This window comes from Dama dama, chromosome 33 (genome assembly GCF_033118175.1).
Source record: "Dama dama isolate Ldn47 chromosome 33, ASM3311817v1, whole genome shotgun sequence".
NCBI lineage: Eukaryota > Metazoa > Chordata > Mammalia > Artiodactyla > Cervidae > Dama > Dama dama.
In genome coordinates, this window is record NC_083713.1 from 21,169,660 (window position 1) to 21,189,732 (window position 20,073).

A 20,073-nucleotide genomic window follows, 5' to 3' on the forward strand; every position below is an offset into this window, starting at 1 on the left:
CCACAAAAGAGAATGAAATGTAGCCATTTGCAACAACATGCCTCTTTCTCTCTTTGTTCTGGGACCCCTGTAATGCAAATGTTTATAATCTCAATTTGTCCCAGAGCTTTCGTAAACTATCATTGTTGTTCTGATTTCCACTATTTTGTCTTTCAGATTGTGTATGTGTTGTTCTGCATCATCTAATCTGTAGTTTATTCCCTCCAGTATATTATTTCAGTTATTGTATTCTTTAGCTCTTTTTTTATGTCGGTTTTATATTGATTGGTTCTTCTTTATATTTTTTAGCTTTGTTGAAATTCTTATTGTGTTCCTCCATTCTTCTGAGTTTGGTGTGTGACATTATGACTGTTGCTTTGGACTATTTGGGCTTCTCCAGTGGCTCAGACATTAAAGGATCTGCCTGCCAATGGAGGAGACATGGAGACGTGGGGTTCTATTCCTGAGTTGGGAAGATCCCCTGGAGAAGGCAATGGCAACTCACTCCAGTATTCTTGCCTGGAGAATTCCATGGATTGAGGAGTCTGGCAGGTTACAGTCCCTGGGGTCACAAGGAGTCAGACATGACTGAGCAACTAACAGTTTCACTTTGTACTTTTTATCAGGCAATTGTTAGGTTGGTGCAAAAGTAATTGCAGTTTTACATTGTTGAACTTTGCCCTTTGATACTGGAATACATTCTTAAATGTGGTTATGTTATACATCATTTTAAATGCTCATTTCTCCCTTTGTTTGTTTGTTTGTTTTGCTGATGACTTATTACTTGCTGTTTATTTTAGACTATAAAATGATATTAGACAAAAAGCAAATTTGAGTGATTTTTTATTCAAGTTCAAAATGGGTTGTAAAGCAGCAGAGACAACTCTCGCAACATCAACAATGCATTTGATGCAGGAACTGATAATGAACATACAGTGTGGTGGTGATTTAAGAAGTTTTGCAAAGGAGACAATAGCCTTGAAGATGAGAAGTGCAGTGGCTGGCCATCAGAAAGTGACAGTGTCGAATTAAGAGCAATCATTGAAGCTGATCCTCTTACAACTACATGAGAAGTTGCTGAAGATCTCAGTGTTGACCATTTTGTGCTAATTCAGCATTTGAAGCAAATTGGAAAGTTGAAAAAGCTTGGTAAGTAGTTGCCTCATGAGCTGATCGAAAATCAAAAAATTTGTTGTTTTGAAGTGTCTTTTCTTATTCTACACAACAACAACAAAGCATTTTTTGATCAGATTGTGATGTGCGTTGAAAAGTGAATTTTATGTGACAACCTGCAATGTCCAGCTCCGGATGGACTGAGAAGAAGCTCCAAAGCACTTCCTAAAACCAGGCTTACACCGAAAAAGACCTGGTGTTCAGCTTGGTGGTCTGCTGACAGCATGATTCACTACAGCTTTCCTGCAAAACCTGTTACATCTGAGAAATATGCCCAGCAAATCGGTGAGATGCACTGAGAAACGCAATGCCTGCAGCTAGTGTTGGTCAACAGAATGGGCCCGCTTCTTCTGTGCATCACACAACCAAAGCTTCAAAAGTTGAACGATTTGGGCTACAAAGTTGTGCCTCATCCGCCATATTCACCTGACCTCTTATCTACCAGCTACCACTTCTTCAAGCATCTCAACAACTTTTTGCAGGGAAAATGCTTCCACAATCAGCAGGAGGCAGAAAATGCTTTCCAAGAGTTCATCGAATGCTGAAGCATGGATATTTACGCTACAGGAGTAAACAAACTTATTTCTCATCAGCAACAATGTGTTGATTGTAATGGTTCCTATTTTGATTAGTAAAGATGTGTTTGAGGCTAGTTAAAATGATTTAAAATTCATGGTCTGGAACCACAATTACTTGTGTATCAACCTAATACTTATCTCCATTTCATTAGGTTTTTTTTATCAGGGTAAAACCATGGGTTTTATATTGTTCTTTCATTTGGAACAAACTCCTCTTTTTTGTTTGGTTTTCTGTGTTTGTTTCTATGGGTTAGACAAAGCAGTTACTTCTCTCAATCTTGAAGGTATGATCTTGAGTGGGAGCATCAGTTCAGTTCAGTCACTCAGTCATGTCTAACTCTTTGTGAGCCCATGGACTGCAGCACGCCAGGCCTCCCTGTCCTTCACCAATTCCTGGAGCTTGTTCAAACCCATGTCCATCAAGTCGGTGATGCCATCTGATCATCTAATCCTCTGTCGTCCTCTTCTCTTCCCACCTTCAATCTTTCCCAGCATCAGGGTCTCTTCCACTAAGTCAGTTCTTCTCATCAGGTGGCCAAAGTATTGGAGCTTCAACTTCAGCATCAGTCCATCCAATGAATATTCAGAACTGATTTCCTTTGGGATTGACTGGTTTGATCTCCTTGTAGTCCAAGGATCTCTCATGAAGTCTTCTCCAACACCACAGTTCCAAAGCATCAATTCTTTGGCACTCAGCTTTCTTCATGGCCCAACTCTCACATCCATACATAACTACTGGAAAAACCATAGCTTTGAATAGATGGACCTTTGTTGGCAAAGTAATGTCTCTGCTTTTTAATATGCTGTTTAGATTGGTCATAGCTTTTCTTCATCTTCTATGTATTAATAGACTGCATGTGCTGGACAACTTTGGCAGGCTGGCTAGAGCAACAGGCACTTTTCAAACTTTTGCCTCTGCACTGAGACTCAAGTGAGTAAGTTAGTGTACAAGCCTCTTAAGAGTCTCAGTTTAGTATAGTGCTCTAGCTCTACATGAGCCCTGCTGGTTTTTAAAGTCAGTTAAGGGAGCCTTGTCCTACCAGTGCTGGTACCAAAGGCTGAGGTGCCCAACATGGGGCTCGAACCCCTTGCTCCTTAGGACGTTTGAATTTGTGGTATCCCTTCCCACTTGTGGGTCCCTGCGCTGGTGGTATGTATACTGTCTACATTACACCTCTGCCACTTCTCTCCATCTTGATGTAGTTTTCAAAATTTTCCTTAATTTTGGGAGAGCCATTATACTAGTTTTCAGATGTTTCTCAGAATGAGTTGTTCTATATGTAGTTGTAGTGTTGGTTTGTCTGTGGGAGGACATGAGCTCAGGATCTTCCCACTCTGCCATCTTGATCCCGCCTGTCAGATGTTTTTATATTTCATTTGGGTTTTCAGTGACTCAACCTTTAAAAAAATTGATTCTTTTATTTATCTCTCATTTGTTAATTTCTGATTTTATATTGAATAAGTTAATCCCCTTTAATTTTTGTCTTAGTTTCTGAGTCTTTTTCTATAATTTAGACTTGAATGTTTAATGTATTTTTTCTTTCAAAAACAAAGTTGTCTAATGCTATGAATTTCATCTAAGCATAAAATATCTGTGTATCTTAAGTTTTAAACATAGTAGCCTCATTGTTATTTTTTTCTTCTAAGTAGCCTGTATTTATAGTTTTTTCTTTATTCAATCTAGGAATTTTTCTTTAAAGTGTTTTCTTAAAATTTCTAAAGATTTCTTTTATCATCTGGTCTTTTGTTGTTTATTTCTACTTGTATTGCATTTTGGTCTGACTGGGTGTAGGTGGCACCAGTGGTGAAGAACCCACCTGCCAGTGCAGGAGAGTTAAAAAACGTGGATCCAATCCCTGGGTCAAGAATACCCCCTGGAGAAGGGCAGGGCCACCCACTCTGGTTTTCTTGCCTGGAGAATCCCAGAGACAGAGGAGCCTGGCGGGCTACAGTTCATAGGGTGTCAGGGAGTTGGACATGACTGAGGTGACTTAGTATGCGCACACATACCTACTTTAAATATTTTAATATCATAAACATAAACATCATGAGTGCCTTATTTCCCCTGCGAATTGTGTAATTTATCAATATAAAGCACTATTTTTTAATCACAATGATTTTTTGTTTTGATTTCTAATTTGTCTGAGATTAACATTGCTAATTCTCCTTTATTTTTGTCTCTGCTAGTATATCTCATCTCTTTATTTTAAGATTTTATATCTTTTTAGTTGAGGGATGATATAAATTAGTTGAATTTTTTCCCCTTAATCTGATACTGTTTGCCTTTTAATTGAAAAAAGTAACTCATTCATGTTTTGAGTATTAACTGATATTTGATTATATTCCTATCATTTTGTTTTGTGTGTCGTAATAAATATATTCTTTTTTTTTTTTTTTTTCCCCATTAGTGAGCCTTTTTATTGTGGTTTTTCTTTTTTTTTTTTTTTTAATTGAAGGTCCCTTAGTGGTCCTGCTTCCATGAGTGGCTGTGACCAGAGGAAAGGCGGGAGGGGAAGCAGGCGGCACAGGGAGGGGTCATAGAAGTTGGCAGCATGGGAAAGGGGAGGAACAGGTGGGGGACTGGGGTGTCGTTAAAAAATAATACAGGCCCCCCCCAAACAGGGGTTCCTGGGGGGGGGGGGGGGTGGAACTTGGTCTGTTTCAACCCAAGAGGAATCAAGATCAAAAGCGGTTTGGGAAGGCCAGAACCGTCAGGGGTGGAGGGAGGAGGAAGGTCCGGGGGGGGGGGCGGGTTGCTGTTTGGCAACTGGGATGAAGGGACTGCCCTGCCCCTGCTGGGATCCCCCCAGCCCCTCCGGTCTGGCAGGAAGGGGGCAGCCTGCAACCCCCGTGGGCCGGTCAGAGACAGCCACACCGGAGGCCTGCTCTCGAGACGGACCCCGCTCGAGAGGGAGGGTGACGCGGAGACAGGAACAGCCCTTGGGTGGGCGCGCGCCAAGATCGCGCGCGCGCTTTTCCTCCGTCGCCCCCGGGCCAGGTTTGGATGCCGCGTGTTCCAGTCGAGACGCGCGTCCCCGAGAAGTGACTCTCGGAGGCCCCGCGAGGGGACGGGTGCGCACGCCTAAATGTATTCTTATTTACTTCATTTTCTTTGTTGTATTTTGCATTATCATATGTTTAGTTTCCTTTTATGTTGACATTTCAGAATTTATTCATGTTATTGTTAATGTATTATATTTTAAAATTGTGCCTTGATTTTGGTGCCAATATCAAGAATAGAGTTAGTATCTGTGGGATCCTCCTCCTGTCCCCAAATGAGACAATTATGAAACCACATGTTGCCCTTCATCTTCCACATTTTGTTCAAACAATATGCAGTGTTGGTTACAGATATTCTAAGTTTTACATTATGACTGTTCACTTTCAAGAACTTATTCTTAACATTTACATTAAGCTTCACAAGCTTGTTAACAGTAACACGTATTTCGAATAAAAAGTTTTACTGGGTTCATTTCTCACAATTTTTTTTCATGATTACTCCTTTCTAGAAGTGTTTCAGTTAGTTCTCTTTTTGTGTAATGTGAAGTTGGCATAGTATTCTGTGCCCCTGTGTATGTAATCATGCATTTTTAAAAATAAATCTCTATGGTGTTTCAACAACATTCAAATGTGGATGCCTTTAACATGGCCATGCTCCCCAGTTTACCACAGTCTCAACTGCTGTCTCCTGGATGCTTTACTTCCTGCCTGCACAACAATTTGTATTTATAAATTCTCTTCTAGACCTTCCTAAACTACATATAATTTCAAAAATCTAGGTGTTTAAAATATGATCCCAAGTTCTTACACGGAGTGACACTCTGCCTTTTTTTTCCTGGCCTTAGGCTTTGGAAGATCGAGTCTGGGAACTCCTGCAAGAAGCAGACAGGACTGCTGAAGAGAACAAGGATCAGAGTCAGCTCTATGATGCCATGGCCAAAACTCTGGGCGAAGCATGGGCAGCCCTGGTCTCCATGCTTGAGAGAAGGAGGGAGCTTCTCAGATTGACCTCTGAATTTTTTGAAAATGCCTTGGAGGTTTGTTAAAAAGAGTTTCCCTTCTCTACTTCAGAGTAAATGGATGACACTCCTGAAAATCCTTTCTTCTGAGTAGACAGTGCGATCAGATTTTTTTTTTTTTAAACAGCAGAATAACCAAGTTATATACATTTAAACTTTGATTGTCAAAATAAAAGTTTTAGTATTTTGAATGTAAACCTTCAAACAAAAGATAAGTGCGATTAATTAAAATTGGCAAATATTAAGTAAAAATGGGAATTTTTACCCATAAGCCATTTTGATATATTTCTCTCTTTAGATAATACTAATACAATTACTAAATCAAACAATTACCTCTGATTATAGGATTACTAGGAAATGCTGTTCTAACATGTTCTTGTTAACTAACAGTTGGAGGACGCAGTTTCTTCTGCTTCTTATGATAAGGCAACTGCAGAATAATAGTCCATAGAATGTTTGACTTGTCAGCATAGCATGTGATAGAGTACTCTCTAAGGCATGTAGTTGAATTTCTGTAGTTTGAGCTCGTTAAAATATATGGAAGGAAAAAGTCCTGGACCTAAGAAGGTCATGATTTTTCTTGAATTCTGCAGTTTTTTGAAGAACCCAATTTCAAAATGTGAGACTCAAAGAACAGTCTCAAAGGAGGTGTTCTATTTAGTGTAAGGTAGTTACTGGAAATGTCACTTCTGACTTCTGTCAGGTGGCAATTCATTCATTTTGATGTGAGGGCACTGCTTCATTATGACAAAGCCCTAGCTTTGAAAAATATGATATTTCCAAACTGAAAATTCAGGACTTAAATCCAAAATAATGAAAGAAAAAAGATTAGTAAAAGAACACTAAAATTGAGGTAGACAATCTCATGTATCATGAACCCGTTTAAAAGTTAAAAGGAGGAGCAAAAACCTTATTGTAACTTTCAAGGTTTGTTTTTCACAGTTTGAACAATGAAGTCCAACGCACAGATTATTTCGGGAAAAAGTCCCATGGACAATTTTCTTTCCTGAAAAGAAATAAACCAGGTGAAATACACCTACAGGGGTCAGATTATAGCTACATCTGATTCATTTTGTCTTAGTAGGTGAGGTATAAGTATTAACTGCCCTTGAAATTCAGGTTGCCTGAGCACAGGAAGTTATCTTTTTTCAAACATGAAGTCTAATATTTGTTTCTCACTGTGTAGGAGCATTAATACTAGCTGATTTTCTATATGATGAGAAATGACTTCCATATATTACATAAAATAAAAGGAATTATACTTCCTAAGTCAACCCATAATTCAGCCCAGTACTCTGATTCCTAGTGAAAAAATGAAGTTTCTTATATTATCCTCCTTCCAATTTTGTGAACCATTTCATACTTAGCTGATGGAAAACTCCTACATGATTTTCCCTGCCCCTTGTGTAAGCAAAACTAAGAATAGGGTCTTTGAAAAGTGTCCCCCTGTTGCCACTTCCATCCTATACTGACTGTAAAAAGAAGAAAAGTAGGGAAAAGAAAATATCCCTGAGATAAAGGTTAATATTAGAACATTAGGGAAGATTTTCTGAGTAAAGCATTGTTTCTTTATTGGGTTGTCTTTTTAAAAAATATGTCAAACAACAAGTTGAAATATAGATATAAGTTACACGGCGGCTCCAAAATTTCTTGTAATGATCTATAGGAAAAGCCAAATCACCCCTCAGGGTTTTGTTTTTCCTTTGAAATTTCTCTTCAAAGAATATCCTTATAATGAACTGTTAGAAATAGAATGATTTAGAGATGTAAACAATGTATAGATAGGATCCCCTTAGTGAACTATGTGCATGCAGTTCTTTAGAAATGCAAAATGACTTGTTACTGCGTGGTTGATGGTTAGTACAAGATGACTTCAGACTCACAGGCTTAACTATCATACAGGTTATTCTCTTCTAAAACACTGTTCTTCAGTTTAGGAACACTGTCCCCAGTTGACAGTGGATGTCTATCTGCTGGTTCTAACAGGATGGTGAAAGCCTTCTCTGTATTTCAGAAGCGGGTGTGCTTAGCAATTGCTCTCTCATCTTTCCATGCCATTTATAACTGGATTTTATATTGCTGTAATAATCAAACACGGTAGATCTTTAAATTGTCACATAAAAATATTAGATATCACGAAATCCAAAGATGAGAGTTTGGATAAAACTTGAAAAAGATGACAGGCACTGTGATAGACTTTTGTGTCTTTCTCACTGATACTTCTCTTTTATGAGTTTATTCTATACATCATCCAAAAGTGAATGTATTGATTTGAATGCTCTCATAAATGGTGATAGTTTCCTTTGAACTTTTATGCTGAAATGAAAGAGTTATTTGTCTACTACTGTGGATATACTATGGGCTTCCCAGGTGAGGCAGTGGTACAAGAATCCACCTGCCAATGCAGGAGATGCAAGAGACGTGGGTTCCATTCCTGGGTCAGGAAGATTCCCTAGAGGAGGAAATGGCAACCCACTCCAGTATTCTTGCCTGGGAAATCCCACGGACAGAGGAGCCTCATGGGCTATAGTCCATGGGGTCCCAAAGAGTCAAACACGACAGAGCTACTGAGTGCGCGCACACACACACACACACACATATACTGTACTAGCATTACCGAGTGTGTTTTGCTGTTTTCTAAAATTTGCTCATTCCCCTGAGAATCTTGACATCACTTTGAGCATCACCCTTTCATACTTCCTCTATGGAGAAATACAAAAAGAGAGGTTGGTCATGTTCCTTACCATTTAGGGTGTCAAGTAGCCATTCCCTGTTTTTTCCTTGAAGTAGAAGAGACATTTTTCACTTTTCTTTTTTATTGCATCTAATTTCATTTTTATTTGAATAAAGGTACATAAAATTATTGATAAAAAAATTCAAACAAAATTACAAATTATAGATTTAAAAGCTAAACGCTTGCCATTCCTCATCTGTCTCTAAGCCTATTCCTTCTCACAAATATAACCCTTTGGTATGTTTCTATTTGGACCACTTTCTGTACAATAATATATGTATTTTGCTTTGTATAAGAAATAGGATTAGACATAATTTCTCAGCCCTAAAATCAAGTGTAGAGATGGGATTAGGCTATGTTCTGAGACTTAACATTTTTTAATTCTACATCTAATTATCGAGAAAAGAATCAACTATGTATTTCAACCTCTTTAAGTGGATTTTTAAGTTAAATTTACTAATAACTATGTAGGTTACTGGCTACACAAACTTTTGTAGGTTTCTTTTAACAAACATTGTTGTTGTTCTTTGAGAAACTGCTTTAGAATGTTGATAGCAGCTGTATTTGTTACATGGGACACAATAATTTTACTTGAAAATTTCAATAGACATGTGAACTGTAACCAAATGGGTTTATTTCAGCATACACATGTATTTCCAGGTATGAAAGAAATGCGAAGCGGACAGGAAAGTTCTTATCTCGGCACTTTGCAAATTGACTACATGGGCACACAAACCTCATACAAACATGTGAGCCAGCACATGCTCACACAAACACACACATCATCCCAGAAACACATACACAATCGGCTAGGCCAATAACTCATGGAAAACATTTACATATAACTAAATGTGGCACTACGGTTTTTATCTTTTCAAATGTGTTTCCCTTGTTATTTCTGTTGTAGTTTGCCATTAAAATAGACCAAGCAGAAGAGTTCCTCCAGAACACTCAGGAGTTTGAGAGTGCCGAGTCCTTGAAGTCACTCCTTCAACTTCATGAACATCATACCAAAGGCAAGAACTACCTGTCTTCCTCACATAAGCTTTTTTTCCCTTAATATTTGTTTATTTGTTTTGGGTGCACCGAGTCTTAATTGCGGCCTGTGGGATCTTTGATCTTGGTTGCAGCATGCAGGATCTTTAGTTGTGGCATGTGAACTCGGTTGTGACATGTGGGGTAGGGTTCCCTTGCCAGGAATGGAACCTGGGCCCCCTGCGTTGGGAGCACTGAGTCTTAGCCACTGGACCATCAGGGAAGTCCTCTCACATAAGCTTTTAAAAGTTCTCGAGATACTAATATGAGAATGCTCATGCACGAGAGCGTATTTTTAATTTATCTGCTTATGAATACCTCAACTTGTTCCAAGTAAGGGTAAATAAAGCTTTATTTTTGGTCATCTTCTACAAGAAAGAACTAGTTGTAAATGATGCTAAAGGATGGTAGAAGAGCCTCTGGGAAGTTCAGTTATTCAGTCTGCTGGATCTTAGTTCCTGAGGAGGCGCCAATGCCACCCTGCTCATCCCTGTATCCTCAGCATCTAGTGAGGTGCCAGCCCTGGGTGGAGCTTCATGAAATCTTTCCAGGTTAAATAAATGGTTGAATTCAGTGACTGTTCCTTCTAAGAGTCAGTAAATGAAGATCACGTTTTTAATAACAGCTCTTGATAAGGAAATTTCCTTTCACTATGGTGGTTAAAAGAAATAGTGAACTTTTTCCAGATGAAAGTCTAAGAAAACACTCTATAAAATTATTTTCAACTCCCCCTGAAACAACTATAAAGACAGCCTAGTTGTTAACCAACAGTTTGTGTGTTAGACCTTTCCCACCAGAATTTGGACTGGGCCAGCATTGTAGTAAGGAAGGAATTTGTGGAAGAATAGCTGTTTACTGTAATCTTTTACTGTGAAAGCAGATTAGATAATAGATAGGAACAATCACTTCTTTTCTTCCTAATGGATTCTTTTCTAATTATTACTGCCAAGTAGATCTGAGTACAAGTGGATAGCTTCCTGAACTCATTTGTCTCATTGTAACCCCATGGATAGAGGTGGCAGGCTGCAGTCCATGGGGCTGCAAAAGAGTCGGACACAACTTAGCGACTAAACAGCAATAGCAACTCCCCTTTTAGCTTCATAAACCTGATCATGCTGGATAGTGACAGAAGGTGTTTTTAAAACCACAAATAAATTTTGTATTTTTAACACCCTCCAAAGGAGCCTTATCAATGTATGGCAAAAACCACTACAGTATTGTAAAGTAATTAGCCTTTAACTAATATAAATAAATAGAAAAAAAAGATCATTATTTTTCTAAAACTCAAAGATTAAAGGACTCAATCTTTCCTGTGTAAACTTTTTGAGATCCAACCACATATATGCATATAGTTCCAACAGTTATTGTTCTATAGGACCTGTCACTAACGGGGGTTATAAATAGCATCAAAAGTATCAGTGTTAGAGCAGTGGCGTGCCCATTTTTATATAGCAGCAGTCTATCTGAGCCTAAATTGGGTAAACAGAATCACCCAAAATTCCTCTTAGGCTGGAAAGTGAATTGAATATTGGCCACTGAGATGGGTTCTGTGGCCTCAATTCAATCTTCATCCCACCAACGTGACCATAATGCAGCAATTGTACCTCTGAAAACGTGACACTGATGGATGCTCTTGGTGAAGAGGTTTGGCCATCACGTGACAGCATTTTCCAGAGGGACTGGAGGGGGAGGGGCTGTGGTGAAAGTGGAGGGACTTTTCCATAAGCATCTGGGATGAAGCTGGAAGAGGAAGTGCCCTTGTTAGTGCCACTAATGCCGTTGTTAGTGTTAGCTCTTTGAGTTACTAGGATCTGTGGCTCAGTGAGCCATTTGTCACAGGGCACAAGCTGCTGTGTTTGGAGGGCTTAGGCTGCAAGGCGTTGGCCTCCAGCTGATGGTGGGATGGATGCCCTGCCTTCCAGGGGAGTCCACCAGACCTCCTCTTACTCTGGAAAAATGGGTAACAGTGCTAGCCAAAGATAAGAATTATACTTTACTTTTGTGATGACACAATAGTCTTCCATTCTGGGGGCATGTTTATCATGACATTTTTGTGTTCCTCTGTGTAACACTTGAAGCACTAAGATTGTAGGAGGCTCTCTTCAGGATATCTGGCTCCCACTTCATATCCCCAAGGTAGCTTCAAGGGCTTTGTTTTCATAAAATGGGAGTTGGTGAAGTTTATTAATCAACTAATTCAGTGGGATATAATTAAGATTAGCTGATTTGAAATGCATATTCAAGAGCAAAACTCTCATTTTCAGTTAAGGACATTGTATCTTCTTAGTTCATTTAGGATGCAGTAACAAAATACCATGGATTAAGCAGCTTATCAACAGCAGAATTTTATTCCTCACAGTTCTGGAGGCTGGATGTCTGAGATCAGGGTGATGGTATGGTTGAGTAAGGGCCTTCTTCTGGGTTACAGACTCCTCATTGTGTCCTCACATGGCATAAGGGGTTGGGGAGCTCCATGAGATCTCTTTTATAAGGACACTAATCCCATTCATGAGAGCTTCATCCTCAGGACCTATTCACCTCCCAAAAGTCCCATTTCCTAATATCATCACATTGAGCATTAGGATTTCAGTATATGAATTTTAGAAAGGACACACATTCAGATCACATCAATATCTATTACCTTTAAATTTAGGAAAATAAATTACAGCTAGACTGTAATGTATAATTATAATATTATAATATAATAAATAAATACTAAATTATAACAGGACCTCCCTGGTAGCTCAGTGGTAAGGAATCCTCCTGAAAATGTAGGAGGTCCAAGCTCTATCCCTGGATTGGGAAGATCCCCTGGAGAAGGAAATGGCAGCCCACTCTAGTATTCTTGCCTGGGTAATCCCATGGACAGAGGAGCCTGATGGGCTACTGTCCAAGGGGTGGCAAAAGAGTCAGACATGACTTGCAACCAAATAAGAACATAATTATAGTTAGGAATTATCATAAGATTCTGAGATGTTGATTAATGAGTAGCACAAAATGTAACTATTAGGAACAATAGTTAAATATGACTGGAAAAACTACAATCAAACCTATCTCTAATATTCACTGTATTTAAATTTACTTCAAAACCTATACTTTTTTCTTATTCAGCAATGCCAAGGATGTGTTGCATGTTGGAGACTTATTTTGTAACATTTCAGACATTAGAACCAGGATGAATGCATGGAAGATTTTACCCTCTGGAAAATTACAGAATAAGTTCATTCCCTATACTATGTGACAGTCTTTGAAATAGTTGAAGACTAAATGTCCTATGTAATCTTTCATTTGGGTGAAACATGCCTAGTTAGTTTAAGTCTTTCAACAAATAATTTCCAGATGGCTTACCAGTCTGGTTGCTCTCAACTCAACAACACATAATTAAGCCAATATTTTCTGAACCCATGCCAGGTGAGAAACCCAGAGGCCTGTGTATTGAAGAGTGCCTGGCCTTTGTCATCAGGGAGCCTACAGGTTAATGGGGGGTGCATACATTTATTGGTGAATTTTGTTTCCTATGAGTTCTTCTGATTTACCACCCAGCATATTGTGTAGTAATAATTTTTTATTTCCCTATTTGTCTACATTACCAGATTATATGATTCTGGAGGAGTGGAATGAGTACATCTCAGAATCTCCAGGGTTTAGAATAAGACCCAACTCAAAGTATGTTTATTGAGTGTTATTTGTATATAATCCCAATTTAAGACTCAGCAGCATGATGTAAAAGTGAGCAGTAACTGTTGGTAAGAATGTAAATTGATACAGCCACTATGAAGAACAGCATGGAAATTCCTTAAAGCACTAGGACTAGAACTACCATGTGGCCCAACAATCCCACTGCTGGGTGTATACCCTGAGAAAACCATAATTGAAAGAAGATGCATGGACCCGTGTTCATGGCATCACCTTTTACAATAGCTAGGACGTGAAAGCAACCTAGAGGTCCACTGACAGATGAATGGATAAAGAAATTGTGCTACACATATACAATGGGATATTATCCAGCTATAAAAAAGAACACATTTGAATCAGTCCTAATGAACCAGATGAAACTAGAGCCTATTATACAGAGTGAAATAAGCCAGAAAGAGAAAGACAAACATTACCTTTACATTGAAGAGCTTACTATGATACTGTAAGTGGTTACACACACACACACACACACAACATACATACATATACACAGAAAGTATGGGCAGGTGGCAGGGTTTCCACATATTCCTTATGCTTTTCTTCCTTTCATTAACCAGCTCTTAGACACAATATGTCAAAATGTGACCTTGATGCTTTTTAAAAAGGAGAAAGATAAATATTAATGCATATGTATGGAATCTAGAAAGATGGTACTGATGAACCCATTTGCAGGGCAGCAATGGAGATACAGACATAGAGAACAGACTTGTGGACACAGCGGGGAAAAGAGAGGGTGGGATGAAATGAGAGAGTAGCATGGAAACGTACATTACCATATGTTAAATACATAACAAGTGGGAATTTGCTATGTGACCCAGGGAAGTTAACCCGTGCTCTGTGACAATCTAGAGGGCGGGGATGGGATGGGAGGTGAAAGAGGGGTTCAGGAGGGAGGGGATGTATGTATACCTTGGCTGATTCATGTTGTTGTATGATAGAAACCACAATATTGTAAAGCAATTATCCTCCAGTAATAAAAGAATTTTTAAAAAATGAGCAATAAAGTACTACAGGGATATTAAGAAGGAGAAAACTTTTTCTAAGCTCTCAAGAATCACAATTCCACCCTCCAGTTTTCCAATGGCCTTTTTATAATGGACATAATGCCTAAAAAGCTTCCTTACAGGAACAATCATATTATGACTTCCTTTATCTTAAATTTCTACATATATTTTAAATGTCTGAGATATAGGTACTTTGTGGTCTATTATACTATTCAGTATCTTCTCTACATTTGTATAATTTAAAAATACTCATTGAATAAGTTTAAGAAACACTATCACATTGTGTAACATTTGGAATATTTAAAAATACATTTGAAAGAAATATCACCCATGTTGTCAATGTCAAAATGTGACCTTGTTGTGTTTTAAAAAATGCTCATTTGAATTTTAACAAGCTTTAAAATCAATTTAACTTGTGTATACCCCTCATTGATCCATCTTGACTTTCTTATTTATACTTCATAATTAGGTATTTTAGTATAATAATTACTTTAATATTGCTTTTTTAGATATAGTGCCAATTAACCAAAACAAACAAAAATTTATTCAATATCTAGAAGGCTCACATCACAGGGTATTGTGTGGGGTTTGTATACACAGAAAAACACAGTCTTTAAGTGCACTATAGAGATTTTATTTTTTGAAGGTCATGATATATCTAGACAGTTTACCCTTGAGGAAAATACATCACTTTGTGTGATCAAATGTTAGAATAAATAACTAGGAATACATAGTTCAGTTCAGTTCAGTCACTCAGTTGTATCTGACTCTTTGCAACCCCATGGACTGCAGCACGCCAAGCCTCCCTATCCGTCACCAACTCCTGGAGTTTACCCAAACTCGTGTCCGTTGAGTCAGTGATGCCATCCAACCATCTCATCCTCTGTCGTCCCCTTCTCCTCCTGCCCTCAACCTTTCCCAGCATCAGGGTCTTTTCAAATGAGTCAGCTCTTCACATCAGGTGGCCAAAGTATTGGAGTTTCAGCTTCAACATCAGTCCTTCCAATGAACACCCAGGACTGATCTCCTTTAGGATGGACTGGTTGGATCTCCTTGCAGTCCAAGGGAGTCTCAAGAGTCTTCTCCAATACCACAGTTCAAAAGCATCAATTCTTCGGCGCTCAGCTTTCTTTATAGTCAACTCTCACATCCATACATGACTACTGGAAAAACCATAGCCTTGACAAGATGGACCTTTGTTGGCAAAGTAATGTCTCTGCTTTTTAATATGCTGTCTAGGTTGATCATAACTTTCCTTCCAAGGAGCAAGCGTCTTTTAATTTCATGGCTGCAATCACCATCTGCAGTGATTTTGGGGCCAAAAAAATAAAGTCAGCCAAGTTTCCACTGTTTCCCCATCTATTTGCCATCATCAAGTGATGAGACCGGATGCCATGATCTTAGTTTTCTGAATGTTGAGCTTTAAGCCAACTTTTTTGCTCTCCTCTTTCACTTTCGTCAAGAGGCTCTTTAGTTCTTCTTCACTTCCTGCCAAAGGGTAGTGTAATCTGCAAATCTGAGGTTATTGATATTTCTCCTGGCAATCTTGATCCCAGCTTGTGCTTCATCCAGCCCAGCGTCTCTCATGATGTACTCTGCATATAAGATAAATAAGCAGGGTGACAATATACAGCCTTGGCGTACTCCTTTCCCGATTTGGAACCAGTCTGTTGTTCCATGTCCAGTTCTAACTTTTGCTTCCTGACCTGCATACAGATTTCTCAAGAGGCAGGTCAGGTAGTCTGGTAATCCCATCTCTTTCAGAATCTTCCACAGTTTATTGGGATCCATATAGTCAAAGGCTTTGGCATAGTCAATAAAGCAGAAATAGATGTTTTTCTGGAACTCTCTTGCTTTTTCGATGATCCAGCGGATGTTGGCAATTTGATTTCTGGTTCCTCTGTCTTTTCTTTCTTTTTTTTTTTTTTTAATTAGTTGGAGGCCAATCACTTCACAACATTTCAGTGGGTTTTGTCATACATTGATATGAATCAGCCATGGATTTACACGTATTCCCCATCCCGATCCCTGCTCCCACCTCCCTCTCCACACGATTCCCCCGGGTCCTCCCAGTGCACCAGGCTGGAGCACTTGTCTCATGCATCCCACCTGGGCTGGTGATCTGTTTCACCACAGATAGTATACATGCTGTTCTTTTGAAATATCCCACCCTCACATTCTCCCACAGAGTTCAAAAGTCTGTTCTGTATTTCTGTGTCTCTTTTTCTGTTTTGCATATAGGGTTATCGTTATCACCTTTCTAAATTCCATATACATGTGTCAGTATGCTGTAATGTTCTTTATCTTTCTGGCTTACTTCACTCTGTATAAGGGGCTCCAGCTTCATCCATCTCATTAGGACTGGTTCAAATGAATTCTTTTAATGGCTGAGTAATATTCCATGGTGTATATGTACCACAGCTTCCTTATCCATTCATCTGCTGTTGGGCATCTAGGTTGCTTCCATGTCCTGGCTATTATAAACAGTGCTGCGATGAACATTGGGGTGCACGTGTCTATTTCAGATCTGGTTTCCTCAGTGTGTATGCCCAGAAGTGGTATTGCTGGGTCATATGGCAGTTCTATTTCCAGTTTTCTAAGAAATCTCCACACTGTTCTCCATAGTGGCTGTACTAGTTGGCATTCCCACCAACAGTGTAAGAGGGTTCCCTTTTCTCCAAACCCTCTCCAGCATTTATTGCTTGTAGACTTTTGGATAGCAGCCATCCTGACTGGCATGTAATGGTACCTTATTGTGGTTTTGATTTGCATTTCTCTAATAATGAGTGATGCTGAGCATCTTTTCATGTGTTTGTTAGCCATCTGTATGTCTTCTTTGGAGAAATGTCTGTTTAGTTCTTTGCCCCATTTTTTGATTGGGTCATTTATTTCTCTGGAATTGAGCTGCAGGAGTTGCTTGTATATTTTTGAGATTAATCCTTTGTCTGTTTCTTCATTTGCTATTATTTTCTCCCAATCTGAGGGCTGTCTTTTCACCTTGCTTATAGTTTTCTTTGTAGTGCAAAAGCTTTTAAGTTTCATTAGGTCCCATTTGTTTATTTTTGCTTTTATTTCCAATATTCTGGGAGGTGGGTCATAGAGGATCTTGCTGTGATTTATGTCGGAGAGTGTTTTGCCTATGTTCTCCTCTAGGAGTTTTATAGTTTCTGGTCTTACATTTAGATCTTTAATCCATTTTGAGTTTATTTTTGTGTATGGTGTTAGAAAGTGTTCTAGTTTCATTCTTTTACAAGTGGTTGACCAGTTTTCCCAGCACCACTTGTTAAAGAGGTTGTCTATTTTCCATTGTATATCCTTGCCTCCTTTGTCAAAGATAAGGTGTCCATAGGTTCATGGATTTATCTCTGGGCTTTCTATTCTGTTCCATTGATCTATATTTCTGTCTTTGTGCCAGTACCACACTGTCTTGATGACTGTGGCTTTGTAGTAGAGTCTGAAGTCAGGCAGGTTGATTCCTCCAGTTCCATTCTTCTTTCTCAAGATTACTTTGGCTATTCGAGGTTTTTTATATTTCCATACAAATTGTGAAATTCTTTGGTCTAGTTCTGTGAAAAATACCGTTGGTAGCTTGATAGGGATTGCATTAGATCTATAGACTGCTTTGGGTAGAATAGCCATTTTGACAATATTGATTCTTCCAATCCATGAACACGGTATGTTTCTCCATCTGTTTGTGTCCTCTTTGATTTCTTTCATCAGTGTTTTATAGTTTTCTATGTATAGGTCTTTTGTTTCTTTAGGTAGATATACTCCTAAGTATTTTATTCTTTTTGTTGCAATGGTGAATGGTATTGTTTCCTTAATTTCTCTTTCTGTTTTTTCATTGTTAGTGTATAGGAATGCAAGGGATTTCTGTGTGTTAATTGTATATCCTGCAACTTTACTATATTCATTGATTAGCTCTAGTAATTTTCTGGTAGAGTCTTTAGGGTTTTCTATGTAGAGGATCATGTCATCTGCAAACAGTGAGAGTTTTACTTCTTCTTTTCCTATCTGGATTCCTTTTACTTCTTTTTCTGCTCTGATTGCTGTGGCCAGAACTTCCAACACTATGTTGAATAGTAGTGGTGAGAGTGGGCACCCTTGTCTTGTTCCTGATTTCAGGGGAAATGCTTTCAATTTTTCACCATTGAGGGTGATGCTTGCTGTCGGTTTGTCATATATAGCTCTTATTATGTTGAGGTATGTTCCTTCTATTCCTGCTTTCTGGAGAGTTTTAATCATAAATGAGTGTTGAATTTTGTCAAAGGCTTTCTCTGCATCTGTTTAGAGAATCATATGGTTTTTATCTTTCAATTTGTTAATGTGGTGTATTACATTGATTGATTTGTGGATATTAAAGAATCCTTGCATTCCTGGGATAAAGCCCACTTGGTCATGGTGTATGATTTTTTTAATATGTTGTTGGATTCTGTTTGCTAAAATTTTGTTAAGGATTTTTGCATCTATTTTCATCAGTGATATTGGCCTGTAGTTTTCTTTTTTTGTGGCATCTTTGTCTGGTTTTGGAATTAGGGTGATGGTGGCCTCATAGAATGAGTTTGGAAGCTTACCTTCTTCTGCAATTTTCTGGAAGAGTTTGAGTAAGATAGGTGTTAGCTCTTCTCTAAATTTTTGGTAGAATTCAGCTGTGAAGCCATCTGGTCCTGGGCTTTTGTTTGCTGGAAGATTTTTGATTACAGTTTCGATTTCCTTGCTTGTGATGGGTCTGTTAAGATCTTCTATTTCTTCCTGGTTCAGTTTCGGAAAGTTATACTTTTCTAAGAATTTGTCCATTTCATCCAAGTTGTCCATTTTATTGGCATAGAGCTGCTGGTAGTAGTCTCTTATGAGCCTTTTTATTTCAGTGTTGTCTGTTGTGATCTCTCCATTTTCATTTCTAATTTTGTTAATTTGGTTCTTCTCTCTTTGTTTCTTAATGAGTCTTGCTAATGGTTTGTCAATTTTGTTTATTTTTTTAAAAAACCAGCTTTTAGCTTTGTTGATTTTTGCTATGGTCTCTTTAGTTTCTTTTGCATTTATTTCTGCCCAGTTTTTAAGATTTCTTTCCTTCTGCTAACCCTGGGGTTCTTCATTTCTTCCTTCTCTAATTGCTTTAGGTGTAGAGTTAGGTTATTTATTTGGTTTTTTTCTTGTTTCTTGAGGTAAGCCTGTATTGCTATGAACCTTCCCCTTAGCACTGCTTTTACAGTGTCCCATAGGTTTTGGGTTGTTGTGTGTTCATTTTCATTCGTTTCTATGCATATTTTGATTTCTTTTTTTATTTCTTCTATGATTTGTTGGTTATTCAGAAGCGTGTTATTTAGCCTCCATATGTTTGAAGTTTTAACAATTTTTTTCCTGTAATTGAGATCTAATGTTACTGCACTGTGGTCAGAAAAGATGACTGGAATGATTTCAATTTTTTTGAATTTTCCAAGACCAGATTTATGGCCCAGGATGTGAGCTATTCTGGAGAATGTTCCATGTGCACTTGAGAAAAAGGTGAAGTTGATTGTTTTGGGGTGAAATGTCCTATAGATATCAATTAGGTCTAGCTGGTCCATTGTGTCATTTAAGGTTTGTGTTTCCTTGTTAATTTTCTGTTTAGTTGATCTATCCTTAGTTGTGAGTGGGGTATTAAAGTCTCCCACTATTATTGTGTTACTATTAATTTCCTCTTTCATACTCGTTAGTGTTTGCCGTACATATTGCGGTGCTCCTATGTTGGGTGCATATATATTAATAATTGTTATATCTTCTTCTTGGATTGATCCTTTGATCATTATGTAGTGTCCTTCTTTGTCTCTTTTCACATCCTTTATTTGAAAGTCTATTTTATCTGATATGAGTAT

The 20,073-nt window shown here is 38.3% G+C and overlaps 1 protein-coding gene across 1 annotated transcript in view; it reads left to right on the forward strand.

Moving 5' to 3' along the window:
• CCDC141 (coiled-coil domain containing 141) overlaps positions 1-20,073 on the forward strand; it is a 231,040-nt gene that overhangs the window by 54,829 nt on the left and 156,138 nt on the right. The window contains exons 3-4 of the mRNA XM_061135268.1: positions 5,576-5,767; positions 9,391-9,499. Of these exons, the coding sequence (XP_060991251.1) occupies positions 5,576-5,767; positions 9,391-9,499 (301 nt within the window). The remainder of the gene's footprint in view (positions 1-5,575; positions 5,768-9,390; positions 9,500-20,073) is intronic.